At 44.4% G+C, this 16,998-nt stretch overlaps 2 protein-coding genes across 6 annotated transcripts; both read right to left on the reverse strand.

Moving 5' to 3' along the window:
* Positions 1 to 954: 954 nt before the first annotated feature.
* Positions 955 to 10,763, reverse strand: nr1h5 (nuclear receptor subfamily 1, group H, member 5). Of its 2 annotated transcripts, none has more exons than XM_037480666.2 (11): positions 10,655 to 10,763; positions 7,739 to 7,877; positions 4,337 to 4,738; positions 4,072 to 4,212; positions 3,852 to 3,976; positions 2,769 to 2,867; positions 2,580 to 2,676; positions 2,127 to 2,243; positions 1,947 to 2,036; positions 1,701 to 1,835; positions 955 to 1,571 (listed from the first exon to the last, which is right to left on the reverse strand). In XM_037480666.2, the coding sequence occupies exons 2-11, from the start codon at positions 7,833 to 7,835 to the stop codon at positions 1,369 to 1,371; spliced, it is 1,506 nt and encodes a 501-aa protein (XP_037336563.1). In that variant the 5' UTR covers positions 7,836 to 7,877; positions 10,655 to 10,763; the 3' UTR covers positions 955 to 1,368. The 2 variants fall into 2 exon arrangements, with proteins under 2 accessions (XP_037336563.1, XP_037336564.1); XM_037480667.2 differs by having other exon boundaries at positions 958 to 1,571; positions 1,722 to 1,835; positions 10,655 to 10,760.
* An 866-nt stretch (positions 10,764 to 11,629) lies between these two features.
* Positions 11,630 to 16,704, reverse strand: slc66a1 (solute carrier family 66 member 1). 4 transcript variants are annotated; one of them, XM_037480790.2, is made up of 8 exons: positions 16,615 to 16,704; positions 14,872 to 15,068; positions 14,662 to 14,791; positions 14,263 to 14,350; positions 13,761 to 13,915; positions 13,563 to 13,655; positions 12,901 to 13,086; positions 11,630 to 12,504 (listed from the first exon to the last, which is right to left on the reverse strand). In XM_037480790.2, exons 1-8 carry the CDS (start codon positions 16,687 to 16,689, stop codon positions 12,418 to 12,420), a joined length of 1,011 nt encoding a protein of 336 aa, XP_037336687.2. In that variant the 5' UTR covers positions 16,690 to 16,704; the 3' UTR covers positions 11,630 to 12,417. The 4 variants fall into 4 exon arrangements, with proteins under 4 accessions (XP_037336687.2, XP_037336688.1, XP_037336689.1 ...); XM_037480791.2 differs by lacking the exon at positions 16,615 to 16,704 and adding an exon at positions 15,264 to 15,302 and having other exon boundaries at positions 11,631 to 12,504; XM_037480792.2 differs by lacking the exon at positions 16,615 to 16,704 and adding an exon at positions 15,600 to 15,790 and having other exon boundaries at positions 11,632 to 12,504.
* Positions 16,705 to 16,998: the final 294 nt, after the last annotated feature.

A 16,998-nucleotide genomic window follows, 5' to 3' on the forward strand; every position in this document is an offset into this window, starting at 1 on the left:
AAGATGCACCAATCCGTCTCTGGGGCAATATCCCATTATGATTTTTTATAAATGTCAGTTACCCAAAACTAAAAAAGGATTTAGGAAGAGCCACCATGTCCTTTGAGGGTTGAACCCAGATAACGTTTAAAGTACAGAAATTTGGGGCATTTGGCATTAGTGACAGGGACGTGTAGGTTGCTCCATCTAAGATCTTTCCAGTCATGTCATGGGGAAAAAAAATATTGTGAAAAAAGTCAAAATATGTAGGGTCAAAATATAATATATATATATATATATAATATATAATATACAGTATATATATATTATTAGGGCCGGGACTCGATTAAAAATATTAATCTAATTACAGGCTTTGTAATTAATTAATCAAAATTAATCGCATTTTACATGGATTTTGATTTTTGTTCAACCAATTCCAGCAGACAAGTGTAGCAATAGCATATTTAGAAATATAGTACTTTCAGAAATTCAGGAAGCCTATAGGTAAGTAGACCTTCTGTAAACTATGTTTTTTTAAGTAGACCAATACTTTCAAGTACATTCAGAACATTGGTTATTTTTTCAGACGTGGACTTAGTTACCCTGGTCCTCAAACCGGTCATCTGGTGCAGTGTGGGTTGGGTGTGGGTCCTTGTACCCGGAGTCGGGCTAACGTCCACGCTAGCTGCTAATTGTTTTGCGTGGAGGTGATACTTGAGGCTCGATGTGAATTCCTTGTTGCACAGCTTGCACACAACCACGCTCTTATCGACGCTTCCATCCGTGTTTATTATAATAAGATTTCCCATTCACGGGGCCAACCGACACGGTCTCGTCAGCTTAATCGGTCCGCCGAAACAGAAACGTTCCGCGGTGCAAAAAATAAGTGTAAAATGCGTAAAAAATGTTTGATGTGTTATTTTTTGTGTAATTAATTCATCTTAATTCACATTGTAATTAATTAATCGTAATTAACGCGCTAAAGTCCCGGCCCTAATTGAATTATAACAACCATTTGGAAAATACTAAAAGTCTTTACATCAAAGACCATCAGCTCAAGTGTGGTTACTAATGTCCATTTTCTCCCTCTTTTTAGTCGGAAAAAGAGCGCACATACTGTTTTATTTTTTATTTCAACAATTTTCAGCATTGTGAAAAGTAATGCTAATTGTAAATGTTAGATTTTTACAACGGTTATAAAAACTTTTTTTTTTTTAAGTGACCGATAACATATATTTGGTCCAAATAAACTACCGCAATGCGCAAACACATTTCAGTCCCATGAGCTAAAAAATTAATCGATGATGGTGTGTGAAACCAAAGAATTCATCTGCTGAATCCCCGGATCATCTAGTCCCTCTAATCAAAGGCGGAGCTGCGTCCTCCCTGTCAGTGTCCCGGCTGCCGTCTTGTCAGGAGGAGGTAGTTGTGACGAAGGGTCCGTAGCTCGGTCAGTCTACCCAGCAGGCGACCGAACCGCTGCGGCCCCCCGCGGGCGGCTCCCGCCTGGGCCCCGCACACCCTGGACAGCAGGTCCAGGATCAGTTCTTGCATTTTCTCGACGCAGCTGGCGGCCTGCAGGGACGCACGGTCTGTAGAACGGGACACACACACACACACACACACACACACATTGCATCATTCCACATTAGGGCTGTACTGGTGGAATAGAGCATTTAGCGTGTCTTAAATCGACAGCTGCTTTCTATTTGGGACCATACGTTTGGGCCTGCTGGTCTGACCTGAGCAGAGCAGAGCGGTTGCAGTGAGCAGAGTGTATTCGGCCTCCGTCACCCGCAGCGTCGCCATGCTGTGGAAGAAGTTGAGAAGCGGCCCGAAGAGGTCCTCACTGCCTCCTGTTCACACGGGCAAATAGCAAATGGTTCATTTTTTAGAAATATCTATTCTAAGATATGCCACAGTCAGTAAACCCGTTGATATTGTGGAGTCGGCTGTGTCGGATCCACCTGAGTTGACCGGCATCCTGCTGTGGATGTTTTCCTTTGACTCTGCATTTCTCAGCCAGTTGTTTGTCGACATGCTAAAAATCTGCAGGGCTGATTTTAGAGAAAACAAGGAATTATTCAAACCAAATATCAAACTGGAGCAGAATGCTATAAACGTGTGTGTGCAGGGTTTTTTTTCACCTGGACTGGGGCTGTTGGGGTTGTGGGAGAACTGCTGTGCTGAGAGCAGGAACATGACCTCCAGCCATGAGGCCGACAAGAGAGAGCTCTGGTCGGAGAAATCCAGGAGGTCAAAACCTGAGAGCGGGGACGTCGTCGTGTATGTTACGTTTGTTTGATTTGAACGATGTTCTTTGAGTGACAGCTAGATTATATCACATCATTTGATGAAGGCTCTATTTGGTATTCACATGTTTTTACTCCCTTGGATGCCAGACACAGTAATGGACGGCAGTACATATACGTCCGTATTGTAGTTCTACTCCATTATTCACAATGTAGATTTCCTACAACGATTTATGTCATCGTCATGCCATTTGTATATTTGGAAAACAACTTTAAAATATCACACTCACTTCTTCTTTTCGTTACAAATCACATACTGTGAAGGTCACACATTCCCATCACTTTTACCTGGCACTGTCCTGGCGAACTGCAGCAGTCGATGCAGTTGGGGCGTCGCACCATCAGAAAAGCTCCCCCCTTCTTCTGCACACGACCACTCAAGCAACTGAGCAGACATACACAAGAAACCATGAGGGCAGCGTAAGAGAAGACCAACGCGCGAACAGGCCGACGTGAGGAGCCCACGACACGACGTACCCTGCAGGGGCTGCTGTCCTGTCCCTTGTACTGTTGGTGCGCCTCCACCATCCGGTCCACCACGTGCTTCTGCTCTCGGGTTAAACTGGCAGCCGGAGCCTGAGGGAGACGGAAGGTAGCGGCATGCGGTTAAACCAGTGGAAGGATGCAAACTATCAGATGGAAAGTACATTTTTATGGTCTGGTTTTTTTTTTCCTGACTTTTTTTAATGACATTTGTTGTGACCATATTTTGTGGATCTACAGGAGTCTGTACTTGGACATTTCTCGGAGACGTATTAGTCAGTCCTTCAAATCAGGACTCTTGTTTTATGACATTTTTGTGATGTACCAGATAACAACTTATAATAATACATATATATAATACATTATGAAGTTTTATGACATTTAAAAAAAAATACTAAACTGACTTTTTTTGCAACATTTCTTGTTGTGCTACAGTATATCGTGACATTTTTGTGTAATGGAATACAAGTCTAGGTCTTTTTTATGACACCATATCCATAGACCCTTATTATGAAGTATACCAGGCCAATGTGTGCAATGTTTCAATGAATAAGCAGCACTGCTTCATGTGTTTTCATTTGACCAGATTAGCCTCAAACAAGCCTTCCTGTACAGCCGATCCATCTAGAAACACAATACACTGTACCAATTATGGCAAAAATAAGATTGCATGTACCATGAATGTGGATTTTCGTCAAACTTTTAAGTGAGTAAATTTTACTCTGTAATCTCTGTAGGTTTTAGATTCAATTTTTATTTATTTGACCTATGATAGCAACCTCCACGGTTTCTTTATCAAAATAACGTCAGGGTTAATACGCATTACACACTAAGTACAGGTGACGCTACAGGAAAAGTCAAGGTTTTGCAGGAGTGAGGATTCCTTTCTGGAGACCAACGAATGGCGATGCAACACTTCATGGAAAAGCGCTGAAAACCTGGACCAGGATGGCTACAATGGAAATCTGAAGACGAGCAGTGCCAACGCTGTGGCCGTGTCGCTGGTTTGGCGAACAAAGCGCCCCCCCTCTCAGGCGACCATCGGGTCAGGTTGCTCCCCTCCCTGCGCTCTGTTACCTGCCCCGGCAGCCTGCAGGTGGAGCTGACTCTCTTGTTGTATGCGTTCTCCTCTTCCTTGTGTCCTCTGACTTGACCGACTTTCCTCAGTCGTTTGGACTGGCACTGCACTTCTGTCAGAAGGCCTGAGGAGAAATACGCACCTTAAGTCAAACAGGTAGTGATTGCTCCCATCGATACCTCGCTCCTATCGAGTTGAGTCACAGCGGATGCCGCGTACACTCGGCCAGCATTCCCACGGCACGACACTTCCTCAGGCGACAGTCTTGGCACTTCCTCCTCATGTACATGTCCATCTCGCAGCTGCCGCCACTCTTACAGTGATACACGGCCTTCTTGGTCACACTGCGCCGAAAGAAACCTACACCAAGAGAAGCGGAAAGAAGGCCCAGGTGAGCTTGAAATACAAAACCTCCCCAGATTAGCCTGTAAAATCTACCGCATGGAGAAAACGATTTTAAAGCATTTGAAGCGTGAGAAATGACCTTTGCATCCCTCACAGGTGAGAGCGTTGTAGTGATACCCCGACGCTTTATCTCCACACACCACACACAGCTCTTCCTGACCTCTGTTCTTCCCTCCTGACATCACCCGTGTCCGCCGCCCCATGGGCAGTCCCACCATCCCGAGCCCCGGGGCCTGGACGCCGCTGTGGGGTTCGAGGCCGGGATCACAGGGGGCCTCCATGCAATGAGGGCTGTAGTGGTACGAAGGATGGCAGGGCTGCGAAGAGGAGGAAGAGGAGGACGGAGAGGGGGTGGAGGAGGGTGGTGAGCCATAGAGGGAGAAGGGCAGGTTGGCGGGGGTGTACTGCTGCTGGCTGCAGGGCAGCAGCTGGAGGTCGGGGTCCTGTAGGGGGGGGTAGGCCAGAGGGTCAGCCAGCATGTCTGAAATAGAGAAAGGGAAAGCGTGAGTATTGTTTGAGGGGTCAGAGGCGTACGTTTAAAAACGAATGCGAGATCATTTGCTGTTTTGCTTCTATAATGCTTTGGTAATGTTGTGTTTGGATCTGTGACCTAATTCAGCTGACTTTTCAATCAGAGCAGCAGGAGAATCAAGTCATTTAGATGTGACACGCTGAAAATAAAGCCTTAGAACACCTTAGAAAACTGTTTCACTTCTTGGAACCTTCCTACAACTTGCCTGTTCCTGGAAAATACTGCATCCGCACCGGTGCTGTCCTTCTGCCCATTATTTTATTTGCATAATGGACATCCCGGTTCTTTAGGTTATGGCTGAAATCGTACATATATGGCATTCACACACACACACACACACACACACCTAAACAACAAATATGAAAGACAACGGTTTGAACAAGTGCAGCAGCGAGAACAGAAAAGCGAGGGCCCATTCAAGCGACACTATTGCACTATTGACTCGTGTGAATGCCGTTGAGGTTCTTGGGGGATGCAATGAAACGCTGAGATCGAGGCCTTATTGCTTCGCTGAAACAGGATGCAGCTGAGAGCTCCCAGTGCCATCGAGGATGTTTTGATCCCCTTTTCTGGAAGCCTCACTCAGTCCGATCCGTGTTGTGACGGACTGAAGCGTCTCTGAGCGGGTCTCAGCAGCTTGTGTTCCGCGAGTCCTGTCTCCTTCGAGAAAACATGTGCAACCACTGGCAGCCTGTGAAAGAACAGCTGGGCCAGCATGACTGGGCCTGCCGTGGGATTTTTATGTGCTGATTAAACGTAGAGCCCACCCAACTGTCAGGAGTCTGGAGACTGCTGGGAATGGAAATGTGAAGGCTAAGGCACGACGATGGGAGCTAAAGTCAACCGGAATGGATCTGCTTGTGCAGGGAAACTAAACGCCCCCCCCCCCCCCCCTCCTTCTAGCTCTGTGAGTGGATGAAGGGAAACGTACATGATCGACACCCTCCATTGAGTAAGTATCAGAATCCTGAAGGGCTCTTATTAACCCGTCCCCGCTTCCTTTGTCCTCTTTTGTTCTCTTTCCAGATGTTCCCTGTCTTCACCAAAGTGTGGTGGCGATGGTTTTAGGGTGGGGGGGGGGTCCTTGCTCTCTCTGCATGTGACAGCGCCGTGGATCGCACTGTTTGTAAACCATTTGAACACTGTCTAAACACTCTTCAGCCTCCCTTCCATCCCACGCACCAGGGAGCCAAACACCAACCAGCAATCTACCCCCCATAGCTGCTCCCCGACCCCTGTTTCAGAGGGCAGGACGGGAGACAACGGGGGGAGGGAATTTGTTGATGATACATGTCAGTATAAATAGATCCTCCAACGCACACTCAGCCTCCCTGCGTGCTGTGAATGCAATGAGCCGGCTGAAACTCCTCAAGAACTTTTTTTTCCTATCAGCGGGTTCTCAGAGGCGGTAAATAAACGCTGGACATTCATCCATCAAGTGGGAGAGCTCGGTCCCAGCCGTGTTTAACAATATGATATAAGAATTAAGCACTTACTTTAATGTATCTATGGCCTGCTCACAGTTCTCAACATGGAGAGGCTAGCAGCTAACATGCTAACAGCACAAAACAGTGCAAAGAACAATCTGAGGGCTTACGGAGCATTTAACTCTGCTCGCATTGTGATGTCAGAGGAAGAGGGTTTGATGACAGGTAAAATATTATAGTGGGACAATGGGAAGACGCTGCGTTACATGAGACATATGAGCACAGCGCAGACAGGCCTCGGTTAGCTGGCCGGTGTGGCGCAATGAGAGAATCAAATGCATTAAAAAGCACCGGTCGGCCATGTAAATAAAGTAGAGGAACTCAGATTACAACACACAGGGAGGAAAAATGGATTCATTCTCTGCTCAGGTAGTCATTACGGCGTTATACAGGTGAAACTCGAAAAATTAGAATATCGTGCAAAAGCTCATTACTTTCAGTAATTCAACTTAAAAGGTGAAACTAATATATTAGTATATATATAATCAAAATTATATCAAATAAAGGCTTGAAATATCTCACTTTGCATGTAATGACTCTATATGATATATTAGTTTCACCTTTTAAGTTGAATTACTGAGAGTAATGAGATATTCTAATTTTTCAAGTTTCACCTGTATGTATTCATATTGAAAATAGCCATCTGCTGCTACATTAACGCACCGAGTAAAACGCATCTTTAAAAGCAGCCTGTGCCAGTGATGGATATTTGGTATTATTAAATGTGCAAATGGAATTTAGTTACAGAACAATAGGAGGAGAAAAAATATCAAATGCATCTGACTAACGTTATTTTACTTTACTTATATCATATTATATTATGTTAGAATGAAAAGGAATGACTGAGTAATGAGGTTCATGTCCTCCAAAGCTCCCTTATATTTTCACTTCAGAGGGTCAGTCCACCCATATTACAAATAAATATGCTCTTTACCGATACTCATAGTATCTATATTGTCAAACAAAAATGCATTTATTTGATATTTATATTTAAAATTATACAATTCTGTTATGCCATTAGTTTTATTGTGATGGCATCTGAAATCGTTTAGGAAGTATAAACAGTATATATATGTATAGTATTTAACATAATATATAGTATAATGTATAACAAAGTTGATACTGAAGATTAGAAATGAACCAGGTACCAATAACGCTATACAGCATCCTTTGAATAAATTCACCACTGACGAATTGCACTGCAAGTGCTTTGCAAATAAAATGTCTCGACACATTCAAATCACATGAGACATTGACACTTGTATCTGAGAATGGAATCATCCCTGTACTTCCCGGTTTAAATGTATTGGTGTCAAATTCAAAAGTCCAGTAAGACATTTTTAATTATAATCATTATTTGTTTATTCTTTTTGTATTGTTGTAAGAAATGATATGTCCTGCAATAATAAAAAAAAATCTTAAAGTTAGTGTGAAGAAGTGAAGAGTGTCAGTGTGGACTCACCGTAATACTGGAGCTGCTCTGATGAGCAGTAACCATCCGAGGCACAGAGAAACCCTCCTGCCGAAAAGCTCATCTCCAACTCAGTCCACTCTCTCATCTGGACAGAATATCCTCTCTCCAGCTAGTATACAGGATTTATCTTCACACACACGAGCAAAGACATAAACACACACACACACACACAGACGATTACTCACAGGATTCACATAGATATGAAGGATCTGGGAAGTGGGGAGACATTCCTCTATCCCCAGGATGCGTACAGGTCTCTTAGCTGTTGGAGCTGAGGTCCCAGCCTATTTTTAAAAACAGAGAGGACAAGAGCAGCTGGTCCGTGGTGGATGATGTGCTGGAGGAGGTCTTAATTGTCCCCAGGGGAAAGACGAAAGGGAAAGCGGGGACACCCAGGAAGGACAGGGATGTGACTGAGGTCCAAACAGCTGGACCTGGCCGGGACTTCACAGATCGGGAAAAAAAATGCCGGGACGGGTGGAAGGAGGGAAAGACGGAGACTTTATCCCACAGAGTGAGAGACACAAAACACTCAATGAGTGTAAATATACGTGTGTGTGCGTGTGTGAGTTGAGGTTTGGTCTCATTGGATGTCTCCCAGAGTGCAACAGCTGGGCTGGAAAGAAGGACTTTCTTTTCAGTTTAATACGACGAGTCAACAAAACCTATTTAGCATCTTTAAATGAATTGTTAGAAGGTTTTTGGGTGGTGAAACATTTCCTGTGAAACTTGGTAAACTTAATGTCTGTTTGTCTGTCTCTCCCTCCATGTTTGTCCTCCAAGCCTTCGGGAGTGTGTTTACTTTGCTTTTGTTTACCGCTGTTCTGTTTGTGCTGCAGTTAATATTGGACAGCGGTTGGATTTAAGGGGCTCGGGGACCTCCTCCTCCCCCACAGGCAGTTAACCATGCTGGGGGCAGAGCAGAAAGAGACGAGACCCTGAACCACCCAGTGGAGACAGAGGAGTGACCCCAGCGCTGGCCCGTAGCTCTGTGAGCAGGGCCGCTTGACAAGCAGCATGCTTAGTGAGGATTAACGGCGTCCTCCCAGCCGCATATCACCCTCAAATAATCCCTTTCACTGGCTCATTACGGGAACCAGGCCTGACTGCCGGATAGTGGAGGGTTTGTCAGCAATGCTCACGGTAGCTGCAGTCTTCACTAGACTATCGCGATCGATGCCAGTGATAAGTGGCACAGGAATTTGGGAGCGAGCTGCACAGTGACTTTCCTTTGAAGATTGTGTCCAAAGGGTAAATCTGTACACATGTGATCACAGTCCACAACGGCAAAACAGTGTTTGGAGATCAATTGTGTGTAAGGTAACAGCACAGTGAAAAAAAAAAGAGCAAATGAATATCATAGACCAATAATAGATAATAAAACAATAACACAACTCTACAAGCCTGTCTTTACATGGTCCAAATTAAGACAATAACATTGATGTCTCTTTTATGGTTTGACAGATAAGCATTCAAGTATACTGCGTTGTTATTATATTGTCACTCTGCTTCTTTATATTGTAATTGTAAGACTGCATACAGCAGTGATTTGCGCTGCATGTCCTCAGTTTGAGAGCCAAACATGTTACCAATAAATAACATGCATCATTTCAGCAGGTACCATGTTTAACATAACACACAGCGTGTAAACATCTTTACATGTTCTTATTAGCACCGTGTGCAGCTGAGGCAGATGGGATTCTGCATTGGTCACTTTTAATATCTGACGTCAGCAGACCACCTGCATTCTTACAGTTCATCCCTGTTTCATGGCGATCCATCAACACTCTAGTGGAGATATTTGACCTAGATGGATCCACTGCTAAAGAAGAGAGGTGGTCTGTTGTGTTTTCTCTCCATTAATTTGACCAAACAAGCGTCAGACATTCCTCCAACTGTCTCTGACCTCTGAGGACCGGGCGGAGACTGGGGAGCAGGCAGCGGTGCCAGAAGTGACACTGAACGATGGGGACCATGTCTGAGAGCGCGCAAATGTCGCCGTGGATCTTCAGGAGGTGTCACACTGTTGGACACATTGTTGGACACCAGCCTAACGATGAGTGCTCGCCCCGTGGGAGATGAGTGTCACGAAGCCAGAGGGAGAGTAGGGAGTGAAGCGGTTCATGTCATGCGCGGACAGCTCAATTGGGCGTTTTCCCTGAATTAGGTTTTTGTTCAGTGAACTAACTAACTGCACAAACCAGAGCAAAGTGTAGTGTTTGAAACGGAACACAAACTCCAACAAAGCAAACTGAGAACGGCAATAAAGTCAACTTTTCCTCAAATGAAGTGCTTTTCTAAAAATTCTCCTGACCTGATTAGTCGTGGATCCCTCACAGCACAGATCAACGCGCCGCGGGACGCCTTCCCCATGTGGCTCCTAATTTTCGGGGAGCCACTGTCTGGTAGCTGCAGCTCGATAATGCTTCGGACCGTTAACTGATCCTCGCGGGAAACTGACACTTACATTAAAGTGGCCTCGGGCATGTGAGTTCACAGCTTATGTTTCAGCACATGTGAGTGAGTTGGGCTGGGGGTTTATGTGCTCATCAAGGGAAGGGATGTTTAATGTCAAATATTAGTTCTCACAACTTGAAAGTGATTTCGTTGAACCCATTTTCTATGCATGCTGGATGCAATTAAATACATGTTATGTAGAGAAAAAACGGCCACCGTTAACAACACCTGGACCTTTGATCAGCTGCTGTGAACGACACCAGCTGATCCTGGAAGTGTTGAACACAGCAGAATAAGGACAGATCTGTCATAAACGTTTTTTGAATCCCTGCAAGACCGATGGATAATGCAGAACAGTAACAAGCTGGTCCTTAAACAAAATGTGTGCGTTGGCTTGGCGACAATTCTGCTGATGTTGCGTTAGCTAGGAGCAGTTAGTGGACTCACCGCTGACGAAGGGCGCCTTCCTGCTGCACCGAGTGTCCGACGTCCTCTCCCCCTTTGTCCAACTAGCTCACGTTTTGTAATGTTGACTTCGGCCCAGCCTCCATTCTCTCTCTCACACACACACACACACACACACACACACACACACACAGAGTAAACAGAGAGCTGCTCTTGATGTGTGTTTTAGCTGGACATGTAGAAAAGTGAACAAAAATCTTCTTCTTCCCGTAAATTGTCTCTTGCAGCGCCACATTCTGTCCATCAGTGAGAGTGAAGGAAAACATTTCCTACAGCACTTCTATGGGGAATCTCTGGGGGGACATGAAAAATAAAGCTCGCCAACATTAGCGTTTAGAGGTTAAGTGTAGGGTGTCTGACGTGGTAAATTAAATATATTGGCAAATTGTAAATATCCTAAAAAATCGTGGGGCCTTTTGGTCTGTTCTACTTGTAGCAACGTCTAATCGTCTCATTAAGGAATTCCCAGTATGGAGTGTTTATAAACAGCCTCTTGTTCATCCCTTGTGATGAATGGATGCTCCCTATCACTGTCCTTCCTGCTAACTCGCAAACGCGCTGAGCAATCTCTCTGCCACTGTTTCACAACCCTCCGACCCCCAAAACACACACGCACGCAGGCACGGACACACGCCCAGGAGGCGCGATAGTGAGGGAAAGTGTGTGCATGCGTAGGCGTATGCGGGAGGAGGGTGCATCTGAGGGGCCAGCGCGAATCTGCTAATGACCACAAACACGGCTGTCAAGGCCTCCCATGAGCAGGTCAAAGGGTCAGCAGAGGTTCGGGTCAGCAAAGGCAAAGGGTCAAAGGTCAAGGCCAAGCGCAGGCCTTGGCAGGGGCTGAAAAAAAGTGGGAGGTGAAGAGAGTTAACTGTACGGGAGGAAGCGCACCCTGGGTGTTTTTCTTCAAGAGCACAATGTCTTTTCGTAAAAACAAAAAAAAGTGAGCCCAAACTCAAAAAACAGAGAATGACTATTGTTTAATATTTACAGTACAACATAACAGATTCAATTTTTACACAAGTACAAAACTTTTGATGTGCAAAACTGAATATTTTAAAAAAATGTCTAAACAAAACACTGTAGTGAAAAGTGATTTAACTCGTTACCAGTGCAAACCAAACTAGTCAAGTTGTAATAAAATTACAAATGAAATTTTTTCTCCAAAAAATGTGATTAAAGCACTTGGTGTAAGCATCAATTGAAAACTGGCTAAATACAATTTACACTTTGAACCAACCGCCAAAGATTTTCTCCTTTTGCGGTGGGACACAACATGGCAACAGGAGGAAACTGGGGGTCACATGGTTAAAGTTTGGCAACTTAAAAACCCCAGGATGTTTTGAGAGAAGCCTCTGTGTGGTCTGGTCACCCCGGACAGTACAATTCTGCGTCATTATTAGGTCTGAAATCATATTGAGGTTGTGACCTCAAATGAAGGAGGGTTTGGGCTTGACAGGAGGAGTTTATCCATTTCCGACACCCGAAACCTTCAACCGGCCAGGCGGAGAATTGTGAACCATAAATCCCTGCCACTGAACCCAAGTGGAGGACTTGATCCTCCACAGTACTTGTATTGATAAGAAAAATACTGTAAACACAAAAGTAGCACAAAAGACTGTAAACACAAAAGGCTGACACTAAAAAAATCACACTACACTGTTCTTTCATCTCGATTCTATGTATGATTTGGAGGATTGACTGGAGGAGAGCGTCTGTTCCTGTCCCGCCGGTGCACGCTCGGCTTAGCTCCCAATCAGAGGGGTCGTCTCTCCGTGGCGGACAGCCACTCCCCACTTGGCTTTGCGGTACATGAAGAACTGGAGGGAGATCTGAACCACAACGTTAAGGAAATCAGAAGAAATCCTGTTGGTCTCAGAGTCTCTGAGCAGATAACGGGGCTGCGTTACTCTGCAATTGGCCACAGTTTCTATAACAATAGATTTGCTGAGTGCCTTCTGCTGTTAACCAAGCATAAGCTAGCGACCCTTTAACTCGTCAGATATTGCTGTGATAGAAATGTCATCCAGACGTTTAATTTAATCATGCTACAAACTAAAACAACACCTCCAGGAGGCCCGAGTACAGCTTCTACACACTTGTTTCGAGTGCTTGAACCTTTGATACTGTATATTGTGCTCTCACACACACCTTGGAGTTAAGCCCCACATAAAATGTAGCATGCACGTGGTATAAACGGAGACCTCAGTGGCCTTTGCAAAGGATACAAAGAGGTCCAAGGAGAGGGTGCCGAGGCTGCCGATGAGCCAGGGCAAGTGGTGGATCATGTAGCTTTTTTCACCCTGCCCGTCATCTGGGTTCTTCAGCAGGACACTCAGGCCATATGTGGTGTTTCCCAGGATGACCAACGCGAACAGGAAGAAAGACACTCCCTCTGTCGACTTCCTCTTGAACTGGGGGGGGGGGGGGGGGGGGGGGGGGGAACACAACAGAGGATGTTATACAAAGCCACCATGTAGTGTCCAGCAGAGTGATGCAGATGTGCAGATACTACGCTTGCATCATATTCACTGGTGTTTCCAACTGCTCAGCCTCTTTATTGACATTTCTAAATGTTTAACTATACCTGTCATTTTGAATTTAGAAATATTTTACTTTGGGCATGTTTTTAATGTCACGTATTGAGTACCTGTGGATTCCAAACCCAATATTGGAACGTTATGTTTAGAACTTGCATTGTACCTCAATCACCATTACAGTTATAAGAAAATATGTGCAAATAAGAAATATAAAAAAAGAGTAAAATAATGATTTGAAAGTAATATTTAAAATATTATTAGTCAATTCTTATTAGTGTTAGCTTAAGCATTAGTATCAACTAACGTCTACCACCTACAGTATGCAGTCAATAGTACTTTGTTATACTCACATTAGTGTACATTTGGGGAAGTCTGGAAAAGAGGTAGAGAACTGACGACACCGAGCCGATGGAGAAACCGATAATTTCCCTGGAGCTAAAAGCCTGAGGAAACAGAGAGGCGCACACACACGTGATTAGACTGGAAAAATGCCAGACAACATTAGTTCACCACCCTGAGGTCACAAGAAACATGTGAATTTGACTCACCTTGATGTGACTAACATCGGACACTGAAAGCAAGGCGCGACCTCTGAACCCAGACGGAACAACTTCAGGCAAGTGGCCTAATCCGGGGAGGTGGACAAGGCTTGTGGTGAAGCCAAGGACACAGACAACACCCACCACGTGCAAAACCCTCCTGTCTGCAGAAGAGACAACACCGTGGTTCAGGATCAATACCAGGAAAGACATCTCAGCACATTCCAAGACAAGGGACATTGTGTCAGAGTTCAAAAGTAGTGGCAACATGAGGCATGTGATGAGATAACAAGGTACAGCGATAAGCGGCTTCCTCTGTCTGGACTAGTGTTGGATTATTGATCATCGGCACTGATGTGAGAAGCGCGTTCATTAAGCCGCTAAAACAGATAAAGCTGGTCTTAGACATGAGCAGTATCGTAGCAGGAAAACAATTTTTAAAAAAGATTGTGGATCTTATAGTGCGAATTTGTTATATTGAGTAGTGAAAGAAAAGAAAAAAAACACTCACTTTCTAACATCCTGTTCCACATCTTGTAGTACAAGTACATGCCCAGCATCAAAAGGTCAGCAAAAACATAATAAACGGCTGTATATGTCTGGATGACAAGAAGAAAGACACATGTAGACATTTTTTTCCATCATTATATCATCATCATTATTATAATTAAATGAAGCAGGTAATTAATTAGTCAATTAACAGAAAGATAAGAACTTGAATAATCAAATCCTCGTCTATGGCATAGATCATGGCACAAAAAACAATTTGATAATGCAAGCAGTTGTTATTGTCTTACCAAAAAATATGAGTTTGTTGCTTTTGACATTTTACAGACCAAAAATAGCAGATCAATAACAATAATTTATAGAAACACCCTGACACTGAGAAGGTCTTAAAACCACAAGTCACCTGAAGCGGGAGCTGGTTTGCCAAGAAAGATCCCACCAGGTTACAGGAGTCACCTGCCAACCACAGGAGCAGGAACCAGATGGAGAGGGCCCTGTCCATGTTCCCTGATTTACATGAGCTGTAGTACTGCCTGCAATCAGAACAGACCATCACAACCACACGTCATGTTGAGATGAACGAGCACTTGCTCTGAGAGGCGCGCCCACTTACGGCAGAGAAGACACCATGAAGCAGAGGATGGACAGGAGGCCAAGGTAGACGCTGGCCATATCCCTCGCGTCCTGCGCACATTCCCCGAGCCCTTCCCAAACCCATTTGGACCCATTCGGGCAAAGGGACGTGAGGTTTCCTTGAGTGCTCCAGCCAAAGCCCACACGCGTGAGGACTCCGTCTGTCATCATAGACTGCTGGAGAGAAAAAACAGGGTGTTATTATCCGGCTTATTATAATATGACACCCTAGGCCAGCCTACAAACAAAGCTACCGCGATGTTTTCCTGACCAGCACAGAAACTCGTCTCAGATGCAACGAAAGTTTTAGTTTTCGGAGCTTCAACACGGGCTTGAGTCAGCCGTAACAACACAAGAGAGATCACAACTAACCGCGACGGAACACCGTGTTTCCATGTAACCTGTCCAAAGCTGTTGTGGCCTTAAAAACAGACTTGTGTCGGGCTGTTTGTGTGTGAGTTTGTGTAGCTAACGATCACGCTGATTAGAATGACACAGTCGAACGACGTGTTCTAATCAGCGTGACGTTGTCTTAATGTATACACGGCTAATTAACGTTACAAAACTGGACTAACGTTACATCCAATTACGTATCAGTTAAGTTAGCCATTTAAGTTAGCTAACGTTAGCTAAATTGGAAAGATTAACTACCGACTGAGAGACGGCGCGATTTTGCCTGAAAAGGAAGTGTAAGTAAATGTATCTTGCCTGTTTGGCCGCTGACTTGTCGACAGAGTCCTTAGCTGAACGAAAACCTCCCCGACACTGTGGGAACAACACGGAAGCTAGCTAACAAACCCGGCCGCGTCCGTGAGCTGATTGGTCGCCGGGTTGATACGTCACTGGCACGGTCATCGAAACTGGCACGTGACTGGCTCTTGGCTCCAAACAAGTCTGTCCTTTAAAACAAAGTTAAATTTGGATCGGGCTCCAGGAATATACGTTGCGTAAATTTAAGAAAAATATCCCTTTACGAAGGGTGGACATAATTCTCTATGGTACACCGTAACAGAATCAATTTTAAGAAGCATAAAAGTGGGATACGGGGGTGAAAGAGAATGACAATTTCACAATTAAATCAGTTTTTGCATCAGATTATTCTGATGCCTCAGTCATCATCATCATTTCATCATGAAATTCTGTTTTACAAAACGTCTGATATTGATTGATCGTACTTTCCCTTTGAGTTATGATTAGAAGGTTAATGAACTGTATTCTGATAAAAGTTCAGGATCATTAGTATTTAACTTTCTGGTCAGTTGAGCAAGCAGCTTGAACAAGCTAGCAGAATACTTTTCATTACTTATCTAAGACAAAAGCATTTAATGTCCCAGAGATTACACGTTTCACACCCTCATATCACATTTCTACGAGCCTCATCAAACCGCATCATTTCGGTCTACACGGTAATTCGGTCATTAGCCCCGAGGCCTCTTTCATTCTTTAACTCACTTTGCATTTTAGTAAGTAGCTGAGAAAAAGAATACTTACTAGTTGATTAAATGACCAGGGCCGAGTAAAAGGCTTGTATGCAAACCAGCCCACTCAGTGACTTTGGATTCATCAGTGTGTCATCTCTTCCTGTTTGATCATCTTAGTATTTAACAGACGGCTAATAGTAGTTATCAAAGTACAACAAAGGCTACTTTAAAATCGAAACTATTTGCCCATATTTAACCAGATAAGGACAAACAGTTGAGAAAACACAGAGAAAACATCCTACCAGGGAGAAACGATCCAATCCGATGTCAGAGTTATTGGAAAAAGAAAGAGGACTTCTAGAGCTACAACCGAACATCTTAGAATGGGGAAGCGATGGGTCACCAGACTCATCGGCCAGACCCGCTGACGTCAGCGTGTGCGTTTCATATTGTCAAGACTGCGGCTGAAAAGGAAGTTTCGACTGTGATCACGCGGCGCTTGTGAAGTGACCTGTGGTTCGGTTTAAGGGGTCATTGTGCTTGCATCGACAGAAATAATGCACTGGATCTTGTAATTTGTTACCAGAGGTTGCGATCATTTTTCATGTGAATAGGGGACTTCTTGGCATAGAGCCATAAACCATAACGGCGTCATACTGCACTATGTAAAGTTCACCATGAGCCTT

The sequence above is a fragment of the Pungitius pungitius genome, chromosome 1, assembly GCF_949316345.1.
Source record: "Pungitius pungitius chromosome 1, fPunPun2.1, whole genome shotgun sequence".
NCBI lineage: Eukaryota > Metazoa > Chordata > Actinopteri > Perciformes > Gasterosteidae > Pungitius > Pungitius pungitius.

Coding starts and splice junctions, on each gene's coding strand:
- slc66a1 (XM_037480790.2), bottom strand. CDS start 16,689: ATGTTCGGTTGTAGCTCTAGAAGTCCTCTTTCTTTTTCCAATAACTCT. Junction 13,916..14,262: donor GTGGAACAGGATGTTAGAAA/GTGAGTGTTTTT, acceptor TCTCTTCTGCAG/ACAGGAGGGTTTTGCACGTG. Junction 13,087..13,562: donor TTCCCCAAATGTACACTAAT/GTGAGTATAACA, acceptor CCCCCCCCCCAG/TTCAAGAGGAAGTCGACAGA.
- nr1h5 (XM_037480666.2), bottom strand. CDS start 7,835: ATGAGAGAGTGGACTGAGTTGGAGATGAGCTTTTCGGCAGGAGGGTTT. Junction 2,868..3,851: donor CCTGCAGGCTGCCGGGGCAG/GTAACAGAGCGC, acceptor CGTCTCCCTCAG/GCTCCGGCTGCCAGTTTAAC. Junction 2,244..2,579: donor GTTCGCCAGGACAGTGCCAG/GTAAAAGTGATG, acceptor CCCCGCTCTCAG/GTTTTGACCTCCTGGATTTC.